Source organism: Podarcis gaigeae (assembly GCF_964106915.1).
Source record: "Podarcis gaigeae genome assembly, chromosome: 1".
Taxonomy (NCBI): Eukaryota; Metazoa; Chordata; class Lepidosauria; order Squamata; family Lacertidae; genus Podarcis; species Podarcis gaigeae.
In genome coordinates this window covers 84,496,638-84,511,319 of record NC_139678.1, presented here as the reverse complement: position 1 = coordinate 84,511,319, position 14,682 = coordinate 84,496,638, and the positions used below count along the sequence as shown (strand labels likewise).

The window sequence follows — 14,682 nt, the reverse complement described above, 5'->3', positions numbered from 1 at the left end:
AGATTGCCTTCCTATCTAATTACACCCTCCCACAATCTTCAGGAAATAAGAAAGTAGATGCCTCTTTTTGATGACCTACAATGTGCCATTTAGTTGCCTTTTTCAGTAGCCTATTTAGGGAGGGGTACAGGGGGCAGGCCACCCCAGGCAGTGCTTGGCTGGTGGGGTGGATGTGTGCTCCTTCCGTCATCCTCCCTCGCTGCGCCTCCTCTCACCTGGCAACTAACTCTAGCCGCACTTTGCTGGCAGGATGGTGCCTGGTGCCCCGTAGCGATTCTGCTTCCCCTTTCCTTTGCAGATCCTCCTTCCCCTTTCCCCGTGAAGCAGAAGATGGGCTGCTGCCCAGTCTGGTTTTGCAACTGTGTGAGAGAGAAAACCTGGAGAGAGGAAGGGTTGGGGGAAGGCTTCCCTCCAAGCAAAGCTGGAGTAAGCAATAATGTGCACACAGCCCAGCCGACCCCCTTATTATTTTCCTCCCCTCAACGTCTCAGAGATCAATTAAAAGTGGTGAAAAGATCAGACTACCATCTCCTGTCCTTTTTGGAAACAGGATCTTTTATCAGGATTAAAGCATTTAAATGGCAAGTTTAGAAGATAAGCACTTTGGAGTATTGCTTGCTTATAATATGTGTGTGTGTGTGTGTGTGTGTGTGTGTGTGTGTGTGTGTGTGTTTGGATCCAGAGGGCAACTTGCATGTTTATGCCATGTGTATACAACCAACTACAAAAGCAGAGTCTCATTTACACTGAAAATAAATTACCATTGACCATTGGATAAGCTGAGAAATAGTGACTGGCCCAAGGTCAGATGGTCAATTTGTGGCTGATTGAATATCTGAAATTACATCTCTCCAGTCCTACAGAACAATGCTAACTGTGCCCTGAAGGGTGATGAGAGTGAGAGATCCACTGTCAGTTTGAATTCCTTCTGGTTCCTGCAGTGAAGGGTGGATGGTGGGAAGGGCTATTTTCTTGAGGTTTTGCTGCACCAAACTGGAACAGTAGAGAAACACAAATTAGATCTCTAATCTTAGTGTGCTTGTGTAGGATCCAATGGATCCTTTGGTTGCCCAGTTCAGCCTCCACTGGGCCCCATTCTGGGACTCTTAATGTGGTCTGCTGATGGTCTTAAGTGGAAGTCGGGCTTCAGCCGCACTGAAGCTGATGGTGGAGAGGAGTCAGCACTTCATCTTAACCCTCTACCCCTGCATCATAAGGGACTGCCCCACAGGCTGCCAGGCTCTGTAGCTGATGGAGGTGGGGCTCACAGATGATGAACAGTGAGAGAGGCAGCAAACTCAGTGACTGCCCTGGGCAGCAAAAGCCCTAGCTACACCACTGCCTTGTTTTGCGTTCTTTCTGTATTGTCTTTTAAGAAAATGTATGTCATTGAGTTTATCATTTGTGTATGATATATTCTTAATTTAAAATAATTACTGCCTGCCCTTCTGATTCTTATAAAAGGACAGGCTGCAACAGAAAATAAACTATAATAACCATATCAATAAAACAATGAACAAACTCATAAAAAATGCACATAGGTAGCCAAACAAACAAACAAAGCAGAGAAAGAAATTAAAACAAAACAAAAAATTAAAATGCCTGAGCAAACAAATATATCTTGGCTTGGTGCCAAAATGATAGTAGTATCAGTGCCTGTCATACTTATGAACAGTGTGAAAGCGTGTGAATGAAGGCACACACAACAGAAACATGGGAACAGTGCCCCATATATATATTGACACCCTAGTGTAGACACAACTATAAATGGAACACTTTGTGAAAGAATACTCCTGTTTTTTGTTTGACTTATGTCTTTATTTTATTTGGTGTATCTAGTTGAACATATGAACCTTCTTAAACTGAGTCAGGCCTGTTTACTCTGATTGGCAGCAACTTTTCCTGGTCTCAGGCAGATCTTTTTTTCAGCCTTGCTATGAGATTATTTTTCTGAAAATAATCAGGGATTAAATATGGAACTCTTCACATCCAAAGTAGATCGTAGTGAATTTCAGTCTACAAAATGCAATTACCCCCCATGCTTTTCTGTAAAGAGGGGGGATTATGACAGAATCTTAGGGTCATATCCAACTGTGTCACTCCTGCTGAGGGAAAGCTCTTTGATTCAGTGGCTACTTCTGTCAATGGAATGAGGATAGAACCAATTTGTGCTGATTCCACCTTCTTCCTGCAGACCCCTACATGCCTCCAAAATCTGTTCCAGTGGATTGGATGACCCTTTCAAACACTATGTGCAGGTGGCATGGGTACTGTAGTGAAGGAATTGACAAAAATCCCCCCCTAACTTGGCTAAAGCAAGCCTCCAATGGATTAAATAATCTTCTGTTATTATAAAATATACCATTGAATGCAACCCTTAGGTATGCATTGGATGGCATTGCTATATGTGCAACTAAACTATCTCCTGTCTAGGAAAAGAGTAGGCAGCCACTTATTGACAGTTGAAGAAAAACAGCATACCCACTAACCATTTTGAAATATGGCAACCCTTGCTACTATTATCATTACTACCACTACTAATGAATCACAATCTAGTTAATTAGACCACAGCATATAAGAAATGTTAAAAACTGTGTGCTGGACAGATGAATGTTAAGGAACTATAATTAACCTGCAAGAGTATAGTGGATAGTGCCCATAATGATGACAAGGAACAACTACCTTCATCCCCACTCTGCTTTGTAATCTTTAAAAATGTCACATTTATAATCATGGAGTTTTTTTTTTTTAAAAAAAAATAGGTTTAAGGTCTCCTACTGTACCCTTTAGGTACAGATCATTCATATGACCCCTTAAAAATAAAAAAAAAAATTATGTGTTTGACACTAACAAGGCTACCTGCTTCCTCATAGCAATCCTGTGCCATTAATAAACTTTTCTATTTCATACAGTTGAACTTTAAACAGTATTTGCTGTTGAAAAATGGGGGAGGCACAGATGCTCTCTGGGGTCACCTTGCCCGAGGTGCTTTACAATAAGGAAGGACATTCCAGAATAACTCAGCACTGCAGTGGAAAAGCAGTGGTGTTCCTAAAATGCTAGGTAGTGGGTGCCACTGGCTGCTGCACAGTAGACAGCAGGAGGGTAGCTGGAAGCTGGGCAGGCTGGTGGCAACAGGCAAAATGGTGGTGGGTGGGTGGCCAGGCCAGAGGGAGCATGTAGATTCTCTACTCCCAATCCACCACCTGAGATAAAGGGCTCAGTGTGGCTAATAGGTGGGCTGCCTTAGAAGTCACGAACAAATTATAACAAAACAGTGATTGTTTCTGCAGAATACTGATGCCGTGCCCAATACATTTTGCTACCTGAGGCAGAGCAGTAAATGGTGCCTCTGCCACATTCAGGATGCTCTCACACACCTCTCATTCATAAACAGAGAGAGATTAGCCATCACTCCTACACACTGCTTAATTTCCAACATAATCTAGTGTCCTGCCCCCATATTCTCCCGCAAACACTAGAAGGTTAACAAAAAAAAAGATAAAGGAACCCTGGACGGTTAAGTCCAGTCAAAGGCAACTATGGGGTTGCGGCGCTCATCTCGCTTTCCAGTCGAGGGAGCTGGCATTTGTCCACAGACAGCTTTCCAGGTCATGTGGCCAGCATGACTAAACTGCTTCTAGCACAATGGAACACCATGATGGAAACCAGAGTGCACAGAAACACCGTTTTCCTTTCTGCCACAGTGGTACTTATTTATCTACTTGCACTGGCATGCTTTCAAACTGCTAGGTTGGCAGGAGCTGGAACTGAGCAACAGGAGCTCACCCTGTGATGAGGATTCAAACAGCTGACCTCCTAATCAGCAAGCCCAAGAGGCTCAGTGGTACCCCTCTACAGCTGGGTTATGCATGCCCCATTGTTGACAGATACAATGTGAAAGACATAGAGCATGGCATATTCATTGTCATACCCACACTCACTGACTTATGTTTACCACTGCCAAAGTTCTTCATGGTATTGTTTGACAACAGCAGCTCTCTCACTCTTGCTCTCTATTATTCCTCATACACTAAATTTTCCAGAGGGGGAGTCTTGTGGCACCTTCAAGACTGCATCTGATGAAGTTGACTATGATCTATGAAAGCTCTACTCTGGTGCACAACAAGATTGAAGCTGGTCTGTAGGAACTGGCTGAGTGTGTGATTATATATAGTCTGCTATTGGGATAGCACAGCTATGAAACATCATTGTCTGGATTCTGGCACACACTCGTCCTCTCTTTTTCCCTTCTTCCCTTTCACATGTCAGAAGTTTTCTTATTTGGACAATGTTGCAAGGTCAATGGCTTCAAGAAGAGAAGGAGTACAGGTAGGAAAGAAGAAAAGGTGTAAGGAATAAGAAAGAAGCGTTCTCTCTCAGTCTCCTTCTGCCACTAGGTCAGACTGGGGTAGGTAGGTATATAGGCATGGGAACACACACTTCCCTCCACTGCTGCTATGGACTTGCACAAAACACAGCAATAAACCTGCTCATTCACTCTCCCTTCTGCTGCTCAGTTGAACTAGCACTCTCTACCTGGAGGAGTGAATTGCAGGAAAACCAAAGGCACAGAAAGAGGCAGGATGCTGCCAGCACCTCCACTTTTTTCTCACTGGCACTCCCTCCCAGCCAGCAGAAAGTGGGAAAGGAGTGTGGAGACTTAATGTTCAAAGCAGGAAGCAAGCTGGCTGCAGAGCCAAAAAGTGACAGAGTGAGGTAGCTGGCTGAACAGCCAGATTTGGGGACATGTAGGACCTCAAAAATCTTCCACTCTAAAAAGTGCACCTCCTAAACCACTACATGTCTTGCCCAGGCTAGTTAGTGCAGTCATGTCAATGATGAAGGACTGAGGAAGATGAGAAGCTTCTGCTTGTCTTTCTAACAATGAAGCTCTACTACATTATGTCAGTAGACAGTATCAGACAGCCAACCCAACAAGCACTGGCAACCCCTGTTGCCACCTGACAGCCCAAGAAAGCCAGACCTTTCCATGAGACAATGAGTGACCCACCTAGATTTCTCAAGAAATAGCAGCACTGATCAGGCTTGCTGCAGGACAGTAGTGTGGTAAGTGACCAGTCAGTCAGTAGAGGCCTGGCTATGGCCAGTAACAGAGGAGTAGGAGGAGTTGCACCAAACTTAAAAGACATATGGAGGCAGCGCACCATCAATTTACTGTGTAGGACAATAAACAAAAAATGAGGATGATGTGAGCAAAACTGGGGAGGTAAGAGTAATCACTTGTGGGGATGGGGTGGGACTGTGAGGGGGGAGAAAAGGGACTGATCTGTCACCCATGGCCTGAGGCTTCAGGCAAGTGTCTCATTCAGCCCCATAAAAGTGTCAGTCATGAGAATAACCTAGACCACTTCAACAATACAGGAATTAAAAAAAAAAAAAGCAACACTCACTAGACAGAAAACTAGTGAAATATCCAAACAGTTGAACTGCATTCCATTGGGAAACATTTCTAGCTGGCTGTCCTCCTCCAGCAAAGGCACTTATCTGGTCTGTTTTAATTTGCCTCTTACCAGGATATCTTTCTTATGTTTTGGTGTTTGACTCAGAGTAAGTTTCTGATGCAACTCATTCCTTTCCTTCCTTGTTCTGAGTTGTTTCTTTTTCTTCTTTTTCTTCTTCTCATTAAAATCCTTCAGAGAATAAAAACATAACAACACAATTGTGAAAGTGTTCCCAGTTACCACCTAAATGCAGTCAAACACTGGTTTTGTTTGCATGCTAAACTAAACTAAACAAGCATAAAGATTCCGAGAGGAGATTTCAGCAACCTTGCTTCACCCTAGTCATTCTGTGATCTGCAATCCTGAGCTAAGCCGTGGCTTGGCATAACATTTTGCCAAATCCAGGCTTGTGGTTTAGTTTTCTCCAGTGAAAATAAGGGCATCCCATTCCATAATGATAATTTTACTATTTATACCTCACACATCTTACTGGGTTGCCCCAGCCTCTCTGGGCTGCTTCCAACATATATAAAAACATAGTAAACATTAAACATTAAACAACCTTCCCTATACAGGATTGCCTTCAGATGGCTGGGGGATCAGATAACTCCATACCCTCCAACATTTCTCCACTGAAAATAGGGACATCCTAAGGAAAAGTGGGACATTCCGGGATCAAATCAGAACCCAGGATGGTTTCTCTAAATCAGGGACGTCCCTGGAAAATAGGGACACTTGGAGAGTCTGCTAATCACAAGCTGCAACTGATTGTCTTATGGCTTGTCTGAGAGAGCTAAGGCATGAGCCTGGGTTCAGACAGCATGCTAAACCAAACCGTAGCTTAGCACAGCAGCAGAATGACCAGGGAGCAGCAAAGTAGCCATGGTTTCCCCTCAAACAGCTTGTACACCTGCATGTTCATGCTAAACTATGGTATGGTTTAGTGTGACATGCAAACCAGGCCTTAAAGTCCATTTCTATTTCCTTCAGCAACCAAAGTATTCCTAGATTCCAAATAAATAATAATTTAGAAATTATTGAGATTGCTCTGTGGCATTTAGGCTGTAATCTTGTGCACACTTACATTTGAGTAAGTTCTGTTGAACACAGTTGTATTTACTTCTGAGTCAACAAGCATAGGAAATACAGCTTATCTCCCAGTGTTTGTAGTACTTTTCTGCTCAGTTCTTAAGTCCCACCCACAGTATAATTCTTGTTCTTTTCCACAGCACAGTCCTAATAAGTTACCTATCCAGGCTCCAATAGCAACCAGTAGCATAGTTTTCTTAGGACTTGTACAAATTGTCATCTTCCGAAAGACAGAAGTGCCTGCTTTACTTATTTGTTGCAGGCAGTCCAGTTATCTTCATTCAAAATATAAATTTTGTGGCTGCATTTTCCCAGCACTAAAACCACACTACATTATTGGCAGGAAAATGCAATTCTCCTTCCAGTTCATGCATGTTTTACTCTAGCAACTGCTATGTGGAAACAGGTCTCAAAGGCATCTCACAGAAAACAACTGACAAAATCAACTCAACTATGGGGTGTGTGTAGATTTTTCAAATATTTAGAGACTGAGCACTCCTTGCTATTTCACTGAAGAACTAGGATATTAATTGTGTCCTTTAAACAGAAAAAGGCAAATGGAAAGCTCCTCCTTCTCTTGCAGAAATGCCTAGCCTTTTAAGGCATGTTTAAAAGAACTTGCTGAAATGAGTTTTCCAAAAACAGCCAGTGTGAGTATACAATGTAGAATTTCAATTGCTAGTATCAAAACAAGCTTAGTATTGAAAAAAAACATCTTTGCATAGATTACAATACCACTAGCATACTTTTCATTGACAATAAATTAGTACAAAAAGCATGAAGAAAATAAACTATAGAAAACAGATACAGCAACAAAATAAAAAAGCCTCATCAATTAATTTTTTCCACTTTTCATTAAATCCTTTGAAATATGTGCATTTTTCCCCCCGTAACAGAATGCACATCTCCTGTAATTGTCTCTTTCTGAGCCACTAACATCAATAGCAACCCAATCTGCAGTAAGGTTAGTGTCCCCATTCCATTACAAGGGACCAGGATATTGAAGTTTTTATATTTTTCCAGGTAGATTTGTTCACCAAAAAATGAATAACTCTCACCTTCTCATCCATGTTGAGCAAATGTGCAGGGGGGCCATCTGACTGGGAACTGTCTGAGCCACTTGTGCTAATTAAAGGAAAAGGAAACCATTGGTGTGATGCAGGGCAACATAAGAACATAAGGACCCCCAGGATTAGGCCAATGGCTCATCTAGTCCAATATCTTGTTTTCACAGTGGCTGAACAGTGGCTGGAAAACATGCAAGCAGGATTCAAGCACAAGAGCACTTTTTACTCCTGTGGTTTCCAGCAACTGCTATTCTGCCTCCTGTGCAATATATGTGAAACAGAGATGATCCAGTTGACATTGTGTACAGTGGTGCCTCGCAAGACGAAATTAATCCGTTCCGCAAGTCTCTTTGTCTTGCGGTTTTTTCGTCTTGCAAAGCACGGCTATTAGCGGCTTAGCAGCTATTAACGGCTTAGCGGCTTTAAGAAAAAGGAAACAAACTCGCAAGAACTCGCAAGACGTTTCATCTTGCGAATCAAGCCCATGGGAAAATCGTCTAGCGAAGCGACGCAAAAACCGAAAAACCCTTTCGTCTTGCGCGTTTTGCGAGGCATTCGTCTTGCGGGGCACCACTGTACTTAGAATTTGAAAAAGCTTTTCATAAAATTCTAGACCAATGTTTCCTGGGTAAACTTAGCAGGCATGGAATAAGAGGAGAGATCCTCTTATGAGTCAGTAATTAGTTAAGAAACAGGAAGCAGAGAGTAGGAATCAATTATCAGTACTGGAACAGATGGTAAGCTAACTGGTCTGTAATATCCCAAATCATCTCTGATCCTTTAAAAAAAAACTGGTATTACATCTGATCCCTGGGTATGGGGACTGATCTTAGGGACAAATTACATATTTTTTAAGAAGATTAGCAATTTCACATTTAAGTTCTTTAAGAACTTTTTAGTAGATGCCATTTGGACTGGGTGATATGTCAGGTTTTAATTTGTCAATAAAGCCTGGAACGTCACCTGTTGTCAGCACTATTTTCTTGTCATTTCTCTAAGGTTCGAGTCAGTAAAAGCTTGCAGACTTGAGTTACCTGGATTCAACATCTGATAGAGAGATGTCACTCCAAGTACCATCTATGTTTTGTACATGGCCCAGCTCTGAGAGCTTTCTCTGGATTTTTTGCTTCAGTAGTTCCTTAAGTTCAGATAGGCATTGCTGAAACTAAGAGAAAGGGTAGAAAGCATGGACGAACTGCCGATTAAAAACTTACATAATGCAGTTTTTTGGTTAGCAAATATCTCATCTGAGCAGAATTGAAGCACTCAGGGTAGAATAGATTTGCTAACCATTTCAAGGTTTTTTTAAACCACTTTCGGGGGGTTTTCTTACAATCAAGCAGTATATAAATTTATGAAATAAATAATAACTACTTGAAGATTTTTGCACATCTCAGATATATGAGCAGCCGAGAGGAAACTAGGAGCTTTGCTAAATGCATGTCTCAGATTTGTATCCGACCATGCTTCCATTACAAATCCAAATATCTCTGGCTTTCAATAGACACCTTTTCAAAATGTGAAAAGTAAAAAAGGCAGTATCAGAGGCTGGTCTCAGAAAAACAGGAAATAGTTAAAGACACTGGCTGGTCCATCATTGTCCTTTGACCCTGCTTAGCAGTAACAGGAAACTCTTACCTTAGAACGGTCAGGGTCACAAAAGTCCAATAAGGTGTCACAGACATGGTAGCCCAGAGATTTGAGATCCTCATAGGTAAAATGAGAGTTATTATTATTGCCTGAGAAAGACAAACAGACAAGTAGTTCTTCAGTCTTTAGCAAATTACACTCCAGTACACAACATCCAGCATGGAAAAATTATATGCTGAATGTCTTTTAAAACTATTAAATACATTGATGATTGAAACAGAGGTTATAACTTAACCTCTTTCTTTTCTTTCTTCCTACCTTTCTATCCAGTGTTATGACAAGCCAGAAATTACAGAGCATGATAATGGAAAAATAGATGTGATGGAGGTGATAATGGATCAGCTGAGGGGAAAGGCTCTGCGTGCCTCTGTGTGTATTCTGCATGCATGTGCATGTATGTGTCCTGTGGTTGCAATAATGTGGGGCAGCTACACTCACAGCTGCTATGTGATCCCTGGAAGGCTGGCCAAAAGTGAATGTCGCCCCCCCCCCCAAGTCAGTCAGTCCTTTGCTACATCCCACTACTGTACTGCGGTATACCACCAGCTTTTCATTGACAGATAATGTCTGCTTTGGTCTTGGACAAAAATGTACACTTACCCAGAGTTGTCCCACTGAATGTAGATTCCATAGTATAGCTATTCACTATCCCCATTCGCCACATCACAACCCGTCCTGTTCCTTCTTTGCACTTTTGGACTTGAAACTTACAGCTGTTGAAAGAAAACTAAACATCCAGATTGGTAAAATTAGATTGTATTTTAAAAACTAATTTATTATCTCTCTTTAGAACAGAAGACAAGCCCTGGTGGATCAACCAAGGGTCCATCTAACCCGCAGTGGCCAAGCAGACACCTCTTGAAATACTAGAACATCTTCTCTATTTACATTACTATATAGAACCATTCTTAGTATTTTAAAAATTCCTGTATATTCAACATATATTATTTCTCAGTCAATTCCTAAATTATCATCACCCAAGACCATTTTATGTATACATTAACTAATCTGGACATCTAATGTTAGTCATTGAACAGACAAACTAACATCAATGGACTTTAGCCCATTGATTTTAGTGAGTCTATTCCGAGTATGACTTAGCTGGACATCACCCAATGTTTTACTAATCTCATATTGGAACCAAATGAAGAGTTTGTTTGAAATTATATTTTAGCTCAGAGCAGGAAAAAACAACCTAGATTCAATATGCATCATCTGCTGTCATATCACTTCAAGTGTGGAATGACTGAATCTAAAAAATATAAGCCAGAATGTTTACTTCAGCTAAGTGATGAAAAATCTGGGCATTATAATGTAAATTGTTAGGAAGATAAAAGTATCTTCCTATCATGATAAGAGTAGTAGGCCAGATATAATAGCCAGCTTTAAGGTAATTTATAGACACTCTCATTAAAAAACCCAGGAGATAAGGAAATGTGGAGACATGCTTTACTCAGAACTGAGTGAAGAAACTGAAACAGGAAAACACATTGCAACAAAAGGTAATTTCCAACACATAATTGATAATGAACTAAGATCTTCCTATAAACTATACCTCACCTTGTCAGGAATATTCTTGCTTAACATAAGAGGAAAGATTCGTTCATGGAATAATCGCTCTTGTGCATATTTGTTATTACAGCCATACATGAATATATTATTCTTCCGGCTGTGTCCATGGAAGTCACAGTACAACAGAACTTCACGATCCTCAAGGACCCTTGCAAATAAATCAAACCCAATTAAACATATAAATGGCTAGCTGGCTGCACACTAATAACCATACTGTTCTATTTCTTTCCCACCGATGTGGAAGAATTAAGTAGTTGGAACAAGTTCTAGAAGCATTCCTGAATGAATGAAATCCCTTAAGCTAGGCCTCTATTCGATGCTTCATTATTTAAGGTAAAAAGGCAACCTGATCCTATGTTCCCAGTTAATGCTGTATTAATGTAGTTGCAATACCATGGAGTTGCAACAACTAAGCAGAAAGCACAGTAACAGCTGTAGGAACAAAAGAAACCACAGCAACACTGGCAGACATTCCCACAGCTTTCTGGGTAACTCTATCACCATTCATCAGTCACAATGTTGCCCACCAGTGCCATTCACACATTAGCCATGCATGAAAAGCACCAAACAGCATGTGGTACTGGCACAAATGGCAAAATAACATCATTTCCCTTCATTTCCCCACCCATCTTTCCATATGTGAATATTACATCCTCTTGTGCATACTGTATGTGCTATGACATTCTTTCCTCCTCCAACAGCAGAAAGCTGTGTCCTACACACAGGAGGTACTCAGCCCCATACACAGGTAAACTCTCTTTTGGCAAAGGCCAGGCACTGCATTGCAGCCATTGCCACTGTTGGCCAAACACTCATGAGGATCACAGATACACAAGGAAGATCAGCCACTGCATCCACAGAGCTCCCATGGGACCCCCCAAGAGAAAAGGGGTAAATATAATCACAGTTACTGCAGTCTCCACCTCTCTCCCATGTTCAGGGAGAAGGGACTGAAGCATGAACACTACTGTGCAGGTTTAGAGACCATGTGCTTCAATCTGATTATTGCTCTCCTTAGTTATAATGGAAGTATAGGAATGCTCTGTTGCGACTATAGTTGCATACACTACACAAAACTGCCATGGAAATTGTCTATGGACAGATCTCTGTTCATGCACAGCATTCCCCCTCATGTTCACAGTAACTATCTTTTTATGTTTCCCAGGAAAGACAAGTATTCAATTTTTAAAGTTGTCTCAAGAACTATTTCTTTTCCTTCCTGATCTGCATTTGCAAACATTCCCAAATCAAGAGCAACAAACCATGATAAAACAATAAAAACAGATTAAAACACAATTCCAGTGCAGACTCTTAAACCAATGTACATAATATTTTCAATTTGAAAAATATATATAGATTACTAAAAATGCACAGTCACAAAGGCTCTATAATGGTTTCCTTTGTGTGGTTCTGAATTTCACCCACTCTGCTCCCAGGTATTCAGATCCAGTTCATAAAATGGTTTGTCACGCACCTTTTGATCATGGCTCGAGTGTGCCAAATGCAAGGAAAGGATTCCTTCAGTACTGTTCTGTAGTTCCTGTTCAAGTCCCTTCCTGCCAGTGAGCAGCGGTAATTTCCAACAATTACTCCATCTGGGTTTAGCATGGGCACAACCTTGAATATGAAGAGATCTCGAAGGAGTCGAGCATCAGGGGAATCACTTAAGATGAAATCAAGGAAGCCTCTCATCACCCACGAACTGTTTGTTTCCCCAGGATGAACTCTGGCACTTAGTACAATAGCTTTCTTTGCAGCAGCAGCAATGGCACTTTTGGATGGATTGGTAATAGTGAGGAGGTAGACTGTGTTCCCAGCTAGACTGCGGCATAGAGGGCGAAGTTTGCAATACTGAGAACAGAGTGGATTATTTACTAAAGTCATGAGGTAGTGCTGCAGATCTGTATAGGTGTAAGGATAGAAGTGAGCAAAATAACATGTATCATGGCTATGTGGAAAATGAAATGTCCAGGTGAGGCAATATAGGGTCTGACCATCTTCTGTGTTGTATTTATAATATTTAATGTTACTGCCCTCTCTCCTCCAGCCAATACCATGAGACTCGGCATCCTTTTCAGAGTACAGGAGAGGCTTCATCCCTACACTGTAGAGACTCTTAGCTTTCATCAGATTAACAATAGTGAAGCGATAGGTGACATCCTTTCTAGTATTTTGTACTCTGAAATAGTACCATTGCGTGTACTTGCTGGTATAAAGATCTGTCCGCAATGTGAGTTCATATTCATACTTGCCTCTGAAATGCAGTAATCAAGAAAAAATGCATAAGAAGCCATCAGAAACTTTCCAGTCCATGGAGGGAAATGTTACATATCATCAAAATTCTACAGACTAAGGGTGATTCCAGACTATCACTATTTTCAGGTGGGATTCAATAACATACAAAAAAAATTCAGGTTGCACAATTACAATTGATTGGGTGGTCTTGAGCAACAAACCCACTTCCTCATGACTGGACTTTTTGTAATAAGGAAAGTGACAGGAAAATACACTGGAAAACATGAGATAACACTTCCTTGATGCAATATTATATAACCTCAATCAAAAATTGTATAACAATCAAATCAGGATGAATGCTCACTAAATAGCCAACAGCATCTAGCCTCCCTGCAAACAGATTGGGATGACTGCTCAATAAATAGAGCATCTGAAAGTCCCCTTACTTCACTTAATTTAATTGAATCAAATCAACTGGGTTGGTGTGGTTATAGCTATTGGCCAACAATTCCTTAGGGAAATGAAGTGATGATTGCTTGCTAATAACCCTGAATAGTTGGTTGATAGGAGATACAGAAAGCAAAGAAGCCCTGTTGATCTATGAGAAGAATTCCAAAATGCACATTAGCTTCCTTAGAACCAACAAAATAATGAGGAACTTTTGAGTTCTACAGAAGCTTCATCAGGCTTAATGGAAGTTAAGCAAAATGGAAGTAGAGAGAGAGAGAGAAGAAAAACACTTGGCTTGATGTTGAAGCCCCAATTCAGATCTAAATTAGACATGAATTTTGGCATATAGTTTTTCAAAAAAAATTAAATAGCTACTAGTGTTCAAGGGTCAGGTAGGGACTAAGGCATGGATTTAAGCCCAAGCCATTGTGTGTACACATATTAATAATTGCCTTAACTTCATGAGCTGATTGCTTTGACAATGAATTGGGCATTAGCTAATAACCATTAATGGACAAGATTGGAATAGAACCCCACACTTTGAGCTTAAATCGGTTTAGAGTTGGTGTGAAAACTGCTGAACTGAAAGCTCAACAGAAAAATTGCATGCAGTTGGGAAAGTGGCTGCTCTACCAAAACTACAAAGAACTGATAAGCTAAGTGCAGTATATATTTTAAATATTATTTCAATGCACTCACACAAGCTCACTGGTGAGGAAATGCTTACCTAATAATTTGGTGCTGTTTAGCAAATTCTGTTAATATTAAATATCCTCAGAACACAGCATGCGCAATATGTTTCTTATTCAGCTTCAACATTTATTTTATTGATTATTTGGAACATAAGATGCTGCCTTATACTGAGTCACACCATTGGTCCATCTTGTTCAGCAATGTCTTTATTTGCTTGAAGTGGCTCTCTAGGGCAGAGCTTCCCAAGCTTTCCATGTTGGTGCCACACTTTTTAGACATGCATCATTTCGTGACACAGTTTTACTAGCAAACCAGAGGTTAAACTAACCCCTTCCCAGCCCTGGGAGGAGTGCAAGACATCTACACACAGCAGCCGACACACTAATGTGTCAGGACACACAGTTTGAAAATCTCTGTTCTAGGGTTTCATGTAGACATTTTCATACACACACATTTTCAAA

At 40.9% G+C, this 14,682-nt stretch overlaps 1 protein-coding gene across 9 annotated transcripts in view; it reads right to left on the bottom strand.

Moving 5' to 3' along the window:
- AGBL2 (AGBL carboxypeptidase 2) overlaps positions 1–14,682 on the bottom strand; it is a 29,413-nt gene that overhangs the window by 9,195 nt on the left and 5,536 nt on the right. For 3 of the 9 annotated variants that reach the window (XM_083727048.1, XM_083727050.1, XM_083727049.1), the window contains 8 exons: positions 12,318–13,097; positions 10,832–10,991; positions 9,872–9,998; positions 9,260–9,360; positions 8,656–8,786; positions 7,613–7,679; positions 5,535–5,654; positions 216–404 (listed from right to left, as the gene is read on the bottom strand). In XM_083727048.1, coding sequence (XP_083583174.1) covers positions 216–404; positions 5,535–5,654; positions 7,613–7,679; positions 8,656–8,786; positions 9,260–9,360; positions 9,872–9,998; positions 10,832–10,991; positions 12,318–13,097 — 1,675 coding nt within the window. The remainder of the gene's footprint in view (positions 1–215; positions 405–5,534; positions 5,655–7,612; positions 7,680–8,655; positions 8,787–9,259; positions 9,361–9,871; positions 9,999–10,831; positions 10,992–12,317; positions 13,098–14,682) is intronic. The other 6 variants (XM_083727054.1, XM_083727056.1, XM_083727055.1 and 3 more) reach the window with 4 other exon arrangements.